The 16259-nt window shown below is 37.7% G+C and overlaps 1 protein-coding gene across 5 annotated transcripts in view; it reads right to left on the bottom strand.

Annotated features, from left to right (window-relative positions):
- Positions 1 to 16259, bottom strand: part of GTF2I (general transcription factor IIi) — a 79482-nt gene that overhangs the window by 27171 nt on the left and 36052 nt on the right. For 2 of the 5 annotated variants that reach the window (XM_075720284.1, XM_075720288.1), the window contains 5 exons: positions 15197 to 15256; positions 11416 to 11478; positions 9586 to 9687; positions 4702 to 4767; positions 1512 to 1695 (listed from right to left, as the gene is read on the bottom strand). In XM_075720284.1, the coding sequence (XP_075576399.1) occupies positions 1512 to 1695; positions 4702 to 4767; positions 9586 to 9687; positions 11416 to 11478; positions 15197 to 15256 (475 nt within the window). Of the gene's footprint in view, positions 1 to 1511; positions 1696 to 4701; positions 4768 to 9585; positions 9688 to 11415; positions 11479 to 14377; positions 14435 to 15196; positions 15257 to 16259 lie in introns of all 5 variants that reach the window. The other 3 variants (XM_075720286.1, XM_075720285.1, XM_075720287.1) reach the window with 3 other exon arrangements.

The raw sequence follows: 16259 nt of genomic DNA, 5'->3' as shown, positions 1-16259 counted from the left end.
GTAGTTAGTGATAGGACAAGAGGAAATGGCCTCAAGCTGCATCAGGGGAGGTTTAGATTGGATATTAGGGAAAATTTCTTCACTGAAAGAATGGTCGAGCATTGAACATGCTGCCCAGAGAGGTGGTGGAGTCACCATCCCTGGTGGTGTTCAAAAAATGGGTAGATGTGGCACTCTGTGACATGGTTTAGTGGGCATGGTGGTGTTGGGTTGATGGTTGGACTGATGATCTTAGAGATCCTTTCCAACCTTAATGATTCCTAGTTTTTACTTTCATTAACAAATAATCCAGTCAGCAAGCCAGGAAACATCAAATTAATTAGTACTCTACCCCCATTAGGATGACAGAAACTGAACATATACCTCTCAGATTTGAGAAACTAGCATCCATGCTAAAGGCAGCATGCACAGAGGCATGGGATGTCACTACCATCAATTCTGAGCTTGACCACTGCAATCCGGAGATTCCTATCCACTTTGAAAACTCTTGGATTAGGCCCTACACCACTGCACAATAATAAAACATCAGCTGTTATTCACAGAAGCTTCATTTAAACTGTAAATGCCCATCTATGGTGTGAAACCACATCTGTGTGAAGTGAAGCACCAAACTACTAAAGGTAAATATCCACCCACTACCAAAGCTGCGTATCACTCTGCCACAGTCGTATCCACAGCATGGGATCTCAAAGTGCTCTGCAGCTCTGAGATCCATCACTTGACACCCACAGATGCTGACATCTCTCCCTGCATATCCTGAATTCAGGCTCGTCCAGGCTCCCTTCCAATCCCACCTGCTTTTGCAGAAAGTAATGTCATGATTCTTCTAGGAAAGACACCAAGGCAATAAAGGAGAAAAAGACAAAGAAAGGAGCCCAGAACATCTCATGAGTCTCATGTCCTCACTTTAAAGGCAGATGATACCCTGCCAGGCTAGCTACAGCATGCAGCTGAGCCCTCAAGCAGTTTCTATGTACATCTAAGGTCTCTCTTGCTGTACACTATCTGATCTACCTCCAGACACACCAAGGACACGCATCCAACTAAATCACAGGAACCAGTAGCTATTTTGGCTTCAAGCCTGCCCTGGGAGATGCTACATATAGATACAGCCATAGACACCTTGAAACGGTATTCCAGCAAGAAAAAAAAAAAAAAAAGCATATGCCAAAATTTAGACCAGGATCCTCAGACAGCAGAAAATATCCCCAAGTCAATGGCTTTCAACATGTATTACAGCCACAGATTAAAATAGTACAAAGAGATCTGCCCATGACAAGAAGTCCATAATATTGAAGAGATCTGTCCAGATCTCAGCCACCACTGTGGTGCTTTGGTGATCTGATAAGCTGAATTTATCAGAGTGTACATCAACTAAAAATTACTCGTCAGTACTGCAAAAGAATACGTCAGTAGAAATCAGTTTGGAAGTTCTTGAAGATAAAATGAAGCAGAATGGAGCCAGCAGAAAACAAGGAGTAATACAGGGACAAAAAAGCAAAATTCCTTACTTTTTAATCACAAACCGGATCCGCTCCTTTGCTAGAAGTATCCTCTCAAGACGGGGAATGCCGTACGTGGATGGCCGTCTGAACGGAATTCCTTCTGGTAGCCCTTCCACATATAAGTCTTCCACATGCGACTGGAAGAGTGGGTATGGGATAGACACTGGACCTTTTGCTTTTATAGCTTGAGCTTTAAGAAAAAAGGAGAATGAAAACATTAGACTAGCTTGTGGCTCTACTCAAATTATCTGTTTGATATCACTCTGAAAAACATTAAAATTAGCAGACAGGCAATAACCCCCTCAGCACATTTAAACATGCAAGCATTCATATTTGTGGGGGTTTGGTTTTGAAAATCACTCTAATTCACAGTAAACAAGCTGCAGACCTGCATACATATGCAGATTCTCCTCTTTTCCCTTTACTCTGTAAACATTTAATAACAGAGACTGCACCTGTTACAGTGAAGTTTCACAGTATTTTGGTTTTGTTTAATAGCACATTTTGAAAGATGAAATTATCTAGACTTAATTATAAAGCAAGCACGTTTCAGTTCGTTAGCTCTGATTATTATTATTTGTTACTACTATTGGGTTACAAGAGTCATTAATGCCTTGGAGGAGGGGCACACATCCTTTCTTTTGAGTGAATTCCTAAAGCTTCAGTGTATTTTAGAACTCCAAGGAATCACTAATGAAATAAACAATACACTTCTAATGAAATTTTTGAAGCAAACAAAAAGCAAATAACAGATTCACCCACAGCTGGAAAATAACCTCAATGTATTTTTTTAAGTTATAAGGACCATAATCATATCAATGCACCTATCAGGCTGGCAAATACTAGAGAATGGCATGATGGTTTGCAAATACCAAGAGGGCTAATTGCTTTATACTCATAAGGGTACGTTAATTTTGTAGGCCATGCAGCAAGAATTCTCTATTACCATCTGACTGGTCTGCAAATAGTTTGGTACATTCTGTTGTTTTGCTATGGAAATTAGATACAAAAAATTATTTGAGGAGAGAAAGGCTAAGCTAAGGCCAAATTACAGTACAGCAATGTTGTGGCTGGGTTTCTGAAAGCAAAACTACTCAGGTCACTTTTTCAAGCAACTTAATGTAACATGAAAGCGGCCAGTGGTTCAGACATCAGTGTATACAAAATGCTCACATTAACTCACAAATTCTTAAAGGCAATAAAACAGTTTAGGTTTTAAAGGCATTTGGGTAACATACTCTTTCAACCACTTTGAAGCAGAACAGTTCTAGGTATGTTTATCATAAAACAGGGAAGCTTTGAAAATACTGTATGCATCTTAGTCTTATATTCCGATGAGAACTGAGTACCAAAATTTTAGAAAACTGTGAGAACTGTGTTTCAACTAGACTCAGTTTCAACTGCCAAATATAAGATGGCCAAAACTGGAGACAGAGACTAGATGAGTACAGACAGGGACATGAACCTGAAGATGACTCTTACAAAATAGACTAAAGAAACGCTATTCAAACCTGTGCCAAAGGAGCTGCAGAAAAATCACCAAAAGAACTGTTGTGTATCATTAAAGTAGATTTTTATTGGAGTCATATATCTGTTCCAAGAAATTTAAAAAAACATTCTCAGCTCTGGAGGCTGTTGAGGCAAGTGTTTAAAAGCGTAACAAATCCAGCAGATGAGCCTCAGATGGAAACGAGTGTTTGTGAACCACAGTCAGCCGCCGGAAAAAAGATCAAGAACATCACCAAAATCTAGATCACTACACAGCATCAAGTAAGAACAGCTTGAGAGTAACAAAAATCATGTTTGTTTAAATAACTAACAACAGGTAAGTTTTTACAAGTGAGAATCTTTATTTCTTTTAAATCAGCAAATGTTCTAGCAAATACTTTTCAGACAGCCTAAGAACACAATCAGCATCGCAGTCTGCAGTTAGGCTTCTTAGATTTGGAACCTTACACATTTTTGCATAGAAATCCTATTGAATATAGGTTTCATTTTTATAAATGCATCTGTATTTGTAAGCCACTGTCTTGTATTTACACTATAAAAGGTAATACCATTTAGTTTACATCTAAACACAAAAATAAATATATTTTCAGACATGTGAGTTGTAATGGATGACAATGGCTGACATTGCTAAAATGCTTTGGAGCTCCAGAAGCCAACAAATCTGAGGAGCATTCTGGGAATTCTGACATCCATAACTCATTTCAGTAAATGGGAAATTGCATGCCCATACAGACAGAAAGAATTGGAATGTGATATGGAATTGGTTTGTGAATCAATGAAATGTTGTCATCCACAGAGAAAAAGGGGATAATTTAATACCATCTGGCCTGCTATGGAAAGTCAGGAATAGCTCTGTATTCAACAGACTCCATAGGAGATTTTTAGGCTGGCTATGTGCAAACACCAAAACCAAAATTAAAAGCAATTCACCATGAATGATGCTCCTTTCTAGAGCAATTAAGATACTGTGAATCAGATTCTGAACTGTTTTTACTTGGTGCGTGTTGCTTTCAGTGGGCTGTTTAAATGTCAGATGATAGCAACATCCAAAACATGTAGTAACTCCAACATCACAAGGTCCATTCTGAAAGCACTTCCACTTTTCACGGCAGAGGAGCACCACCATTTATTTTTAAATTTTTGCTGATGCTGTTCTGGTCTGTGATATGCGGACACAAAATATGTCTAGGTGCAACATCTGGAGACAAATTCGAAAGTCTAACATGTGTGCTTCTTTTTCTCTTCAAGAACCATTAACATATAATTGTTGCTTCACTGCAAATCACTCATAATCAGAAAGGAACAATCAATCAGTGGTAACGTCTCCCCAGAGCCATTTTAAAAGATTATTTCACTTAAGGACTCAGTGTAATTACAGAAAAAAGGCCAGCTCTCTCAAATGTGGGTGGCCCCAGACATAAGCACACTGGAACTCCAGGAAACTGAGCACAACTGAAAAATAAAATCAAGTTTCGCACTTAGGTGCCAAACACAGGTACCCAAATTTGGAATTACTCCGCTCATCAAAAAAACTGCTTTCCCCTCTTTTAGGTCTTCTAATAATATTTAACCCTTTGGTGCTGTCAGTACTGGTGTGCTCCTGAGCCAACAACAAGACGCATGGCAGAGAGTTGTGCTTTACAGCGTCAAAGGACTACAATTGTTTGGAAAGGAGTGTAACACATACCGTATTTTTTTTCAAACAGCTCTTCAACTTGCTTTCTCAAGTCTGTAATTCGCGCATTCCACTTCTCTGCAAAGAAAAGAGGAGGATATGTCAGAGTACAAATGAAACTGAGAATCTCTTGTAAGATCTATGTTACCACTAACTGAAATATGCAGTGTGCTTTTACTGCTCACTAGCATACAAGTGCTTGTGGAGTATGGTATAGGCTATACCATAAAATACATGGATACATTCAGACAGAAAAATGATAGAATAAAATGTTTAAGATTACCTCCAAAACTTGTGCAGATGTTAAATCAAGTTTAAAAAAATAAAAGGACATAAAACAGGGTAAAGTAACTCCAAAAATGGTTTCTTTTTGACGGCTCGGTCAGCAGCTCTCACTACCATCAGGGGTAAAGTCAGTTTGCAGGCGCTGGTGATAGTTATCTAAATCCCGGCACTGAAAAGCGTAATTAGTGAAGCTTGATAAAGCTTACAGCGAGTACATGAAGTTGTTTTGGTGCAAATCTGTACAGTTATCTGGGTCAGAAGGCATCATGCCATGCTCTACCTTAATCCAGTATTTCTCCAAGTCCTGATGTTGCAAAACATCCCTATAAATCCTATTTCTGAAAGAAGATGCAGGCTGCAAGACAGAAGTTATCCAAATCCAATCATGTGTTCCATGGAGAGCTGGATTAAACAGCAAAGTTTTAACACCTAATTTTCTGCCTGTGACAGAGCGCATACGTTTTCACAACTTTTTGTGCTATCCCAATGCTTTTAGGAACATGCCACAAGTCTTTTGTAGGTAGTACCAGATGCTGGCTGGCCTTTATGAATGAGTTAATAAGCAACCGTACTTACAGCTTATTTCTTACACTGAAGACCTGAATCTAGTAACTGCAGAGGTAAAAAAATGAGGCCATTCAAGCTATTACACTGCCAGTTGTCAAAAAATTCTTATATCAGAAAAAGAGAGAATTGAATTTTGAGTCTGTATCAAAATGGTTTTAAATATTCATTCTCAGACCAACGTATACAACTTTGGTGGCCATTTTTAAGCTTATAGTTTTAAAATGTAATTTCATGGATATCAAGAAAACAGCATGCTTCACATGTAGGCAAGAACAAGGCCTTGTTTAGAGGGGAAAAGGTGTTTTGGCACACTGCCTGTCATCCAGACATAAACTCTTCATTCTAGTGACCTGGCATATCACCTACATCAACTAACCTGTTTATATTTTGAAATAACATCCTTGTGGATAAATCTATATAATTACTTCTGCCACCTTTTTTACTGCTATCCTGTAGTACATAGCTTCTTAGCTGATAAAAATGTCTTGAGCTCAATGGTTTTTACTCCTGTGTCACTTCAAGCTTGCAATACTTCTCCCTCTAACTTCAGATGTATAGCCAGATGAAGCTCTTTCTGATTACAGCACAATCACCAACCGCATGTTTTGTCGACCTACAGAACAATGGATTAATAGCAGCTTTACCAGTAAGAGTCAGGAAAATATGAGTCAGAATTTACTGACTTAAAGGAGAAACTCTGCTTTACTCAACAGAGCTGGTGAACACACATGGACAGTTCTGGGACAAGGGTTTTGAAAGGCACCTGTGTGACTGCAGATTGTAACCCAGAGGAAAGTGTCAGAGTTGAGATCCCTTCAGTTCATCAAGCTCCGAGGCAGACTCAGCAAATGACCTCCTCCAAAACTCAGGCTGGTTGTCATCAGAGGGAGAACAGCCAAAAAGAATGTCATGCCACAAAGCAGCCATATAAAAGTATACAAATAATACTGGTTTGAATATTGGTTGTTGCCGCAATTTTAGGAGAAGCTGCTCCCACCCAGCCTGGTCTCCCTCTGCTTGTCAGCATGCTCACAAGAGCGTTCCTACAGAGGCCATTAACTTGTCAAAGGTTCATTTTTCTCAGTCACCAAACCCCACAATCACTGGCCAAATATTCCATTTGGATATTTTCAAGCAACTACTGCCATGCCCCTCTCCCTCCAATGGAAACACTACAGGGATTAATAATCAAATACACCATAAAACAGGCATGTTTATTTGGAATGGTGGATACACAGAGAATAGGCAACTGAAAAAAATCATAAACTGGCTCACATTTTGATCAGCACACTGTTTTTTAGCTACTTTTGTGTTTTATGAGTAAATTGCCAAGTTAGGCAACAGAGACAAAATTCAGAGCGGTTATCAGGTAACTGGCTTTATTTTTAATCAGACTGTCAGCATTATTAACCCCTTGGATTAAGACCAATTACTGTAAAAACATTCTTTTGTCACACACTTTGTGCTCGTGTAGCAAAGTTGAAGATGTACCACAAAGCTAAGCTGATATTCTAATTTGGTAATCACACTGCAGCGCAGTTTAGCTTTCCCATAGGCACCAAGATAAGTGGTGGTTTCCTTCTATTCCTACATATGCACCTTCTGATACATGGGAAACAGCATCGCAATTAACTAACAATCCTGAAAACGAAAACCACCCCAGCCCATCCACAGTCTCTTCAATTCACCCCATTCTCTGCTCCAGATAACATCCCACTACAGTAGAGGCAACCTGCAGAGTGCGCACAAAATGATGCTCAGGTACTAAGCACATTCCTATTCCCATCAACATGCCACACAGTACTCTGTGGGGAAATAAAATGGAAAACACACAGCAAGTCTAAGCATGCTGCAGGCTGGCAAAACCTGTGTTCAACAGCGTGTCAAAATGGGGAAAAACTATACACACTTTCCATCACTGTCATAGCGAGACAACAGCTAAGGGACTTTTTTCCCACTAACCTGGAAGTCTTGCACAACTGCAAGACAAAACTTCAAGCTTCTGAACTTTTGATAAAATCTCTAAGAAGCAAAACAACGTGGGAAGAGATTTTTACTGGCAATGTCAGTTCCTTTCAGCAAAGATATTTTTAACCTGAAATAGTTGGGTCAGAAATATTTTTTAAATCCAACCTCCCTGCTCAAAGATGATCAATTTCTATGAAGCATTTTACCAGACACTTCATTCTTCCCCTGGTTACAATTATTTTGTTTTCCACTTTCATTTCCTGTTTCCACGAAACTTAAGAGCACAGCACATTATTCACCCTGTTTCTCAGGCCACTTGGGGTACCTGATCTCTGACTCAATCAAGACATACAGGAAGTCCCTCCAACTCACAGCTATCAAACATCTGGATCTCATCAGTGTTACGCAAAATACTGAAAGTCCTTATGAGATGAGACAGATTTCTCTCTCAAGCACCTATACCTCCTTTCCAGTCTTCTGAGTACACGTGCCTTTGCCATTCTGCAGCTATTCATGATAGACTTAAACACCTCCTCTCTCCTGTCCAATTATCTAATATTAGACTTCATTAGAGAAAGGTGCAGTCTTCCGAAAAGTCCAAACAGCAGCACTGCAACTACCAACAGTTGCTCTTTTTTTCATTACAGCAAATGAAGTCTATTTCTTCAAAGCTTCTCACGTTCATTTTGTGTTTTAACTGGACCTTGCAACACTGTAGAGAAATACCACTTTCTGTAGGTGAACCCCAAAAGTGAATACAAGGGGCAGGAACCTCAATACAATTTAGGAAGCCCAGGAATAAAGATCTGTGAAAAACGCGAACTGCAAAACACTGTACTCTAACTGCATGGCAGGTGGTTAAGAGCAAAGCTTTCCTGTGACTAGCCCAGTGAGATGATCTACCAAGTCAACTCAGAGCAACAGTGAGCAGGTAAGCTGTGACATGTTCTTTAACTGGTGTTTCAACACTGCAATCTCAACTCAAACTTTTATCATCCTAATATTTTATTACCTTTGCTCTCCATGTCTAATCCAGCTCACTGTTTATTCCCTTCAAACACTGCTGGCCTGCCATGCTTAGATGCTGTTTTCCACTAAGGGAATATATTCTAGCAAAAGATTCTGCAGTATTAACTGCTCAGTCTTCTCCTCTACTAATGCTGCCATTGTGTTCTCCTGACCCAACCAAAACCAACTAATGCTCCGTGTGGAACTGCCTGTTAGTATTAATGATCTTTTGAGAATAGAGCTCTCAACAATGTTTTATTCAGTTTTGCTGAAATTAGCTTGAAATAACATCTTTCACGCAAAACAGATGTCAGAAGAGGTTCCACGGGGATTTTCCAATTGACCTCAAATCCCAACATTCCTAATAAACATCTCACACACTGTGCCAAAGGACATATTCCTGGTTGTGCATAACCTTATAGAAGTACATAGATTCATGGGATATCTGCCCAGAAACCAAACCAAACCAAGAAATAAAGGAGAGGCACAGGGCTGCAACAAATCACATGGGAAGTATCTTTAACCAGAGTAACTACAGTGTTTGGATGCATTCCTGCAGTGAGAACTCTACATAAGGCGTCATGAAAGAACACCACCAAAAAGACCCCAACTTTTTGCATGTCCACAGGGATCAAGGCAGGCTACTTGGCATAACAGAGTCACTTGTTTACCTTCCCAAATGTGGCACTCTCAGCACATCTTCATTGTTCACAGCACGTATCAAGAAAGACCAGCTAGACAGGCTCCTGACCTCCGGTTCGTCATAATTCAGTACACTAGTAAATTCAGTTTTATATTAATGTCCAAGAAATGAGCTGACAACAATCTAGACTTATTTTTATTTTATTAAATTACTTGCAGTGTCTATTTAGATGGTCACTTTGTATAATGAGAAACAACAGAGGTAGCCTGTGATGATGATTATACTGCTGGAATACACCTACAAAGAGCCCTGGGCTCTTAAATGAATACTTGCACTGGCATGTCTTACTCCTGCCGTGTGAAACTGTCTAATACCTTTTTATAAAACAAGCAGAGAGATAAACGAATCTTTAATTTTTATCTTACCAAAATTGAACTCTCTCACTTTTCTTCTCCCAGTATTGGCAGCTTCATTAGCTGACTCAGTGTTCTTCGATCTCTTGTTAGGGGGCAAGTAGTCGTCATCATCTTAAAGAAACATAAAAATATCGCTGTTTTAATGTCCAGAGAACTCATGTGCAATGTTGGAACTGCTTTGAATTTCAAAGCTCTAATGCAAGTGTTGAACTGTGCTTTATCAGGGCACCAAATTTTGCTATGTGTTACTTATCTGAGAAACTTCAGAAAGCTACTGGCCCGTGTAGGAACAATTTGCGTAAGAGAGCCAGCACAAGGCATAAGATAGCAAAAAAGCAAAGTTTCTTCTGTACTTCTTAAGGAAAACAATATTGTGTTCTGAAACACAACTGGACATCTCTTGATCATAAAATGACCATGCAACAGCAAAAGAAATCAGGAAATAAATTGTGCAGACACAGACTACGTTTTTAATCTAATTGGAAATATCCTTCCACTAATAAGTCTTGAAACACAGTACCTAAGTTTTATCTTGAAGAGCTCAAAGGCACTAAAACTGGTTTCAAACCAATGTAAAACTGATGGACGTCACTGAAATTCATTTAACAGGTCAGCCCTACCTCAAACACACACAGACAGAGGGGAAAACTGCAAAACCCAGGTATTTTTCAGTGAGCTGCTACTTAGCCAGTCACTTCCCAATCCAAAACAATATCTTCCCTACCCGTTAATGAATTTTTAAGACTGTCCAATTACCAATACCTGCAACCTTAGAGAAAAGAAATGGTTAAAGCAGACAAAGAAAATTAAAATTAATTTCACATATAGAATAGCATCTGCCCAGGTCACCGAGGGTATAGTTTAATTAGGAAGAATAATATTACATATTGACATCTCTTGCACCTATGCATTTGTATTATATTCTGTCAGAGAAAACCTTTTCAGAGCATTTTTACTTTTGTGGTAAAGGCCTTTACACATACACAGAGCTTAATGACTATTCTCTTATTACCTTTTCTGTTGAGGTAACGTAAGAATTATTTTACTGCTGGATTATAAAAAGGTGCAAGTAATGCCAGAAGTGTCAACTTTGTCCTAAAATGCACTGCCTAATTTATTTTCTAAATTGCTAATTTGGTGGTCTTAACCTTACCCATTCCAGAAGCAAGCATTGCAAAAGCCAATCTCAGAAGTGTTTTAAAGCAGTTACAGGACATGCAATTCACAAATACAAGAACTACAGCTGACTTCCAACCAACATTCTAGCATGAAAACAACATGGATGCTAGTTAGTGCCTTCAGTGCCATTTAGACCAGAAAGGGAGGTGGCAAGTATAAAGGTTTTTATCTCATATTTATTAATATTAGACAAATAAATTGAAGCTTACTTACACCACCTGTACATTTACTTACACACCTACATCATTTCTGTTATGGTACAGTTCTTCCCAGAAGCTAGTGTTAACCAGAAGTTTTATATAACTACAGTGTGCTTATAAAACAACGTATTCTTCAGAATGAATCTTTTAAAAATCTGAATTAATGGCTGTTAAATAATGAGTATTCTTTATTACCAATGCTTGAAAAATATGTGAAAGATGCAAATCTCTGTCACGCATCATTTCAAAACCAGCCCAGTAAGTCCAATATGCTTCAGTATATTGTGGCTTTATAAAACTTTCAGACTAGATATGTTTACCAAGCAGTGCACAATCCAAACTGTAGTCAACACTGGCACATAATCTTATTTATTCAGTGCTACGTAATGCAGGCATTGTAAAACATTTTTTAAACATAAAAATGCCCAATGGGCTGAAATCAATGAACTGGAGAACTAACCTTCGATGGTGACCTCGACCTCAGGATCCTCACTTGTTTCTGAAGGGGCATGCTGGGAGGACTCTGAAGGGGGAAAAACAGGACGGCTGAATGATGGACACACAAAAGATTTTTAACCAAACACTCCGTGATTTTGTATATAAACTAATGCTTGTCAAAGAAGCCCCCTGGCTCACTGAAACATTCTGCATTCACAGCGTGCAACAAAAACAGAAGCCAAGATATTTTACCATAAGCCTTTAAGCAATTCTAGACAAGGGTAAGGAGGAGGGGATTATACTTACTAAATTGCTGTGCAGCAGCGCAGAGTTGGGTGTTAATGACAGTAGGAAATTCCTTATTCTTGGCTTAATAGGATTAATACAGTCCTAAATATTTTTCCCTTTGTTATCAAGGATTACTGAAAATATAAACAAAGGCTGTGTGCCCGTACAAGATGATATATTTCTTTACCATTTATACAGACTCATAGGTGTTGCATTATAAAGATTTCCATAACAGGCTGCAAGGCCAACAGTGAAAAATAAGAGGGAAATTCATAATCACAATGCTTTCGTCGGGGCAGTCTGCACCAACATAATAAATAGGATTAGGCCTATCAATACTAAGTGGGAGAAAGAGCAATTTGCATTTAACTGCAGTAAAGTTTTAAAAAGTGAAGCTAAACATACTGGAAATTATTTCAAAACTAAGTAGCGGTGTATGAAGGAATATATTTTAATTATTCTGGCAGAGTAATGCTGCACTTGTGCATTTTGAGGAGTACCTTCTTTCAGATCTCTGTAAGCTGCCAGTATGGTTATCACTTTGGGAATAAGTCCCAAAAACGTATTCCCAAAACGGGAATCTCCATTTCAAAGGCTTTTCACATGATGTTGTATATGGTAGAGATTCAGCCGTATCTACTGAGACACCTTAGCTGGAGTATATTCTAACTATGTCAAATATATCTTCTAGTTCATGGAAAACAGTATGACGTTTTAATCTAATTCAGAGTGAGTGCTGGGTAGATAACTAGCAAATGCAAAGCACAACAAAAGGAAAGAATTAGGAGGTAATGGCCTTTTAGTAGACATGAACATAAAGTATGGTCATAAAAATAACTATCACATCAACTGATCACTTAGAAGCTTTTTTGAGAGCATCAGAAAAGTTTTTAAAAAATTAAGAAATACAAATTTTGGAAATTTAAGAACAGCCACAAAGAGTGGCAAATGATGCATCTAGTCCAGTACCAAATCCCTGAGAAATAGTCATCATTGAGAGAAACATGCAAAAATGTCAAAGCAGATGGTAACAGAGTTCTGGAAGAAAACTCCCAGATGGAAAATTTATTCTTAAGCCATATTAAACCAACTGATTTAAACACTAAAGTAATTTTTTTTAACAAAGTATTATCATCACTAGGTATTTTTTGATCTTAGGTAAATACACACAGCTCCTAAGCAGCAGCCTTCTTCACCATTCTAAATGCTGTCATTCATTGGCACTTTCTCCAGTTTCTCAAACGTGATTTCATTCAGTTTAAAACAATTTCTTTTGATGCACATAACCTTAACTTTCTGATAGCTGAATTTCAATCACACTATGCTCCCCACTCATCCAATCTCACTAAGACCTCAGACACCTTTATCAGCTACAGCTAATCCGGGGGATTCCAGGCACACATTAATTTTGCCACTTCCTTTTTCACCATCTTGTCAAGGTTACTGTAGAGGAAAACCAGTGAAAACCCCCAGTGATATACAACAAAAGATATGTTCGTACATCCCTCTGATGTTTTTCTTTGCAGAAAACAATCATTTCTGCAAATCTTCTGCATCACAGGCTGTAGCTTTCAGACAAACTTTCCAAAGAACTTTAAATGCCTATTATATGTATTTCTTCAATAATAGTTAGAAGGATATACACCAAAGACTTCATAAAATCCGAACACGGCCATCCATTTTTCTTTCTTACTCATTTTTGTGAGGATCAGCAATAAATAATTTTATACAGAATATTTATACAGAATCCAGACTGTATGCCTATTTAAACAACAAATGAAATTTAAGTTAGACTGCTACCTGCAATTTTTAATCACTGCCTATAGACCTTTTCATAAATACTAACCTTCACAAACAACAGGTTTACTCTATTCAGCAAAAGCAGGGTGCAACTTTCAGCCTATCTCTTACAGAAACTTGTAAAGGAGAACACATTTGAGAAAACGGTGTGTAACAAAAGCACATTCTGACACAAAGGGCCACACTCAGCATCTGTAGCTATAAAATTCTACATAGTCAAAACCAAAGCAAAGTCAGAGTCTTGGTTATTTCATATCACATTTTCCTTTCCTCAGGCTCTCCTCACGGCCAGGCATAAAGATCACGGCATTATGCTTAGGAAAACAAAGTACCTGGATTATTTCTTCTCAAATAAGTAGAGTTAATAGTGCAGTCAGCAAGAGCAAAGACCTTTATTCTCCTTTATCAAGAGAAATGCTTTTAAATTTCATGTAATGGTACCCTTAACTATGGTGATATTCACCTGCAATGCAAAACTAATGGGATTTGCAAGAATGAGTATTGCTGCTAGCATAACTTGGCCTTAACATCCGAAAAATACTCATGACAAGTTTGAGAGTCAGGTGCTTAGAATGAAACTAGCTGCAGAATGATGTACTGTTAACATCATGTCAAAGCATTAAATGTTGGGTGACAAGCACCTTACAAATGCAATTTATGATTTAAAAGAATGATGACTCCCATCACAACTTGCTTATAGCACAGAGTGGCATGATTTGGGAGATTAAAAGCAAAACAAAACAAAAAACCCAAAAGCCAACCTTGTGGAAATGTAGAAAGAGAATGGTTGGGTAGATGTACAACTTTAATTAAGGTGCCATCTTTTCAAATATTTCTGTAAAAAAATATCCAATGATGTTAAATTATTCTCATGAAAAACATTTCATATCTCTAACCTTCTACCGGTATTTCCACATCTGTTCCTTCACTGCAATCGGAACCCTGGTGGCTTCCTTAGACAAATATAAAGTAAAAGACATACCATAATAAAAATACAAAAGGAACTTTTAACATCAACTATTCAAAGCAAGGATTTTCGTAAGCAAAAAGTCCAGAACTATAACGTTCACATGAACAACATACAAAAGGCTCAATTTCTGAATCTTAAATTCATGACAGCAGGAGCACTCTGACATTATAAAGAAAGTCACAGGTTGAAATGCAGATTAATACTTTCTAGTGTTTGCAGATAGGCAAACGAGTATTTTTAATACAGACTGTAAGAAGCTGAAAAAAATGTACAATTCTGAAGTAAATTTATTTCAGATATTGTTCATATACAGTAAGGAATTCCTTCCACTAAACACAGACTTCCATATACCTTGTTCTGTTTATACCCTTTCACCTCACACACAGCTGAAAGAAATGATCAAGTTGTACTCACAATACATAAGCAGAAGTTTATTAAACTTTATAACCAATTATGAAACAGACTGAATTTCATGAGAAACATATCAACTTGCACAAATTACTAGTGCTTTAGTGATCAACCTGATGTTCCTTTTCAAATTTAGAAAAGAAAGAAATAAGATTCCCTTCTATATGACACTCTGCTTGGACACCTGAAAATTAAGGCAACTGACATTTTCATTTCTGTTTAAGTTCCAATACCCTAAAACTCTTACTTCAAATCAAGGAAGCAGAGCCTTGAAAAGTAAAACTCACACATTCAATTTCCAAAACAGATGTGAGAAAAATACAACTAAAAGATCTACCTGTGTAACTTTTTGCAAGAGCAATTTTTTCATCCATCTCTGATGTTTCGGAAGGGCCTGCTTGAGAACAAAGAGAATTGCTTTTAAATTGCGTCTCACAACAAACACATTTTCCTAGTCCATAGAGGAATTTGCCAAATAACTCTTGACTTCATATATCATATGCTCATTTCATAATTTCTGTAATGTTGAACTTACGAAACACCGTGTGAAATATTAAGAACATATAAATCCTTACTCATCCAGTTCAACAGAATAAATATGTTGAGGGGCTAATGGCAAGGGTGTGCATTTCTTGGACTACTGAACAGTCAGAGACTCATGCAGAACAGCAGGTTTTCAATTTTTTTGGTGTTAATAAACTAATTTTGAAACATGAAGTGTTGATGGTTCTGCCTTTTTTTCAATGATTTTTTAACCAGCTAAATCTTTTTCCTGTTTGTTAAAATGTGTATTCCTACGGAGTCCTTTTTGACTTTAAAATTTCTACCTACATTAAATAGACAAATTCAGAGAGATTAAAATAATTTATGACACTTCAAGGTTGTTTGATTTTCATCACAACAGCTCTTTTGATGGCTATATACAGACTGCTTTAAAAAGGCTGTTGCAGAAAGCAGCACACAAACGACACTTAAAAGATTAAATTAACACCCCTAAAATCCAACTGCTTAATGCTTTGGCACTCCTGCAGTTACACTGAAAAGAGTGAACTGCTCACAGCACAAATGGCTTCACGCTGAGCAAGAGGTCATTCCATACCACAAAAATAACACACGTATATAAAACCAGCCTATGTGTGGCATACGGGAAAGTATAGGACTAACTGAAACTGAAGGATTTGGACTAATTGTTCTGTGTAAATCGAATCATTGCTGTGTTCATTTGCAAAAGCAATCTGCAGAAGATCATATACCTCCCCAGAAATCATGGCCGTTTAAAGGTAGGTTTAAAAGTGTATCAACAACAAATATCAATAGCTTCACAACAGAAAAAGCTACTGTTAACAAATAAGGCAAATGAAATAATTTAAACTCATTATTTTATACACACAGTAAGAAAT

Source organism: Pelecanus crispus, chromosome 12, assembly GCF_030463565.1.
Source record: "Pelecanus crispus isolate bPelCri1 chromosome 12, bPelCri1.pri, whole genome shotgun sequence".
NCBI classification, from domain to species: Eukaryota; Metazoa; Chordata; class Aves; order Pelecaniformes; family Pelecanidae; genus Pelecanus; species Pelecanus crispus.
The sequence above is the reverse complement of the archived record's forward strand: the minus strand, read 5'-3'. Positions and strand labels throughout refer to the sequence as shown.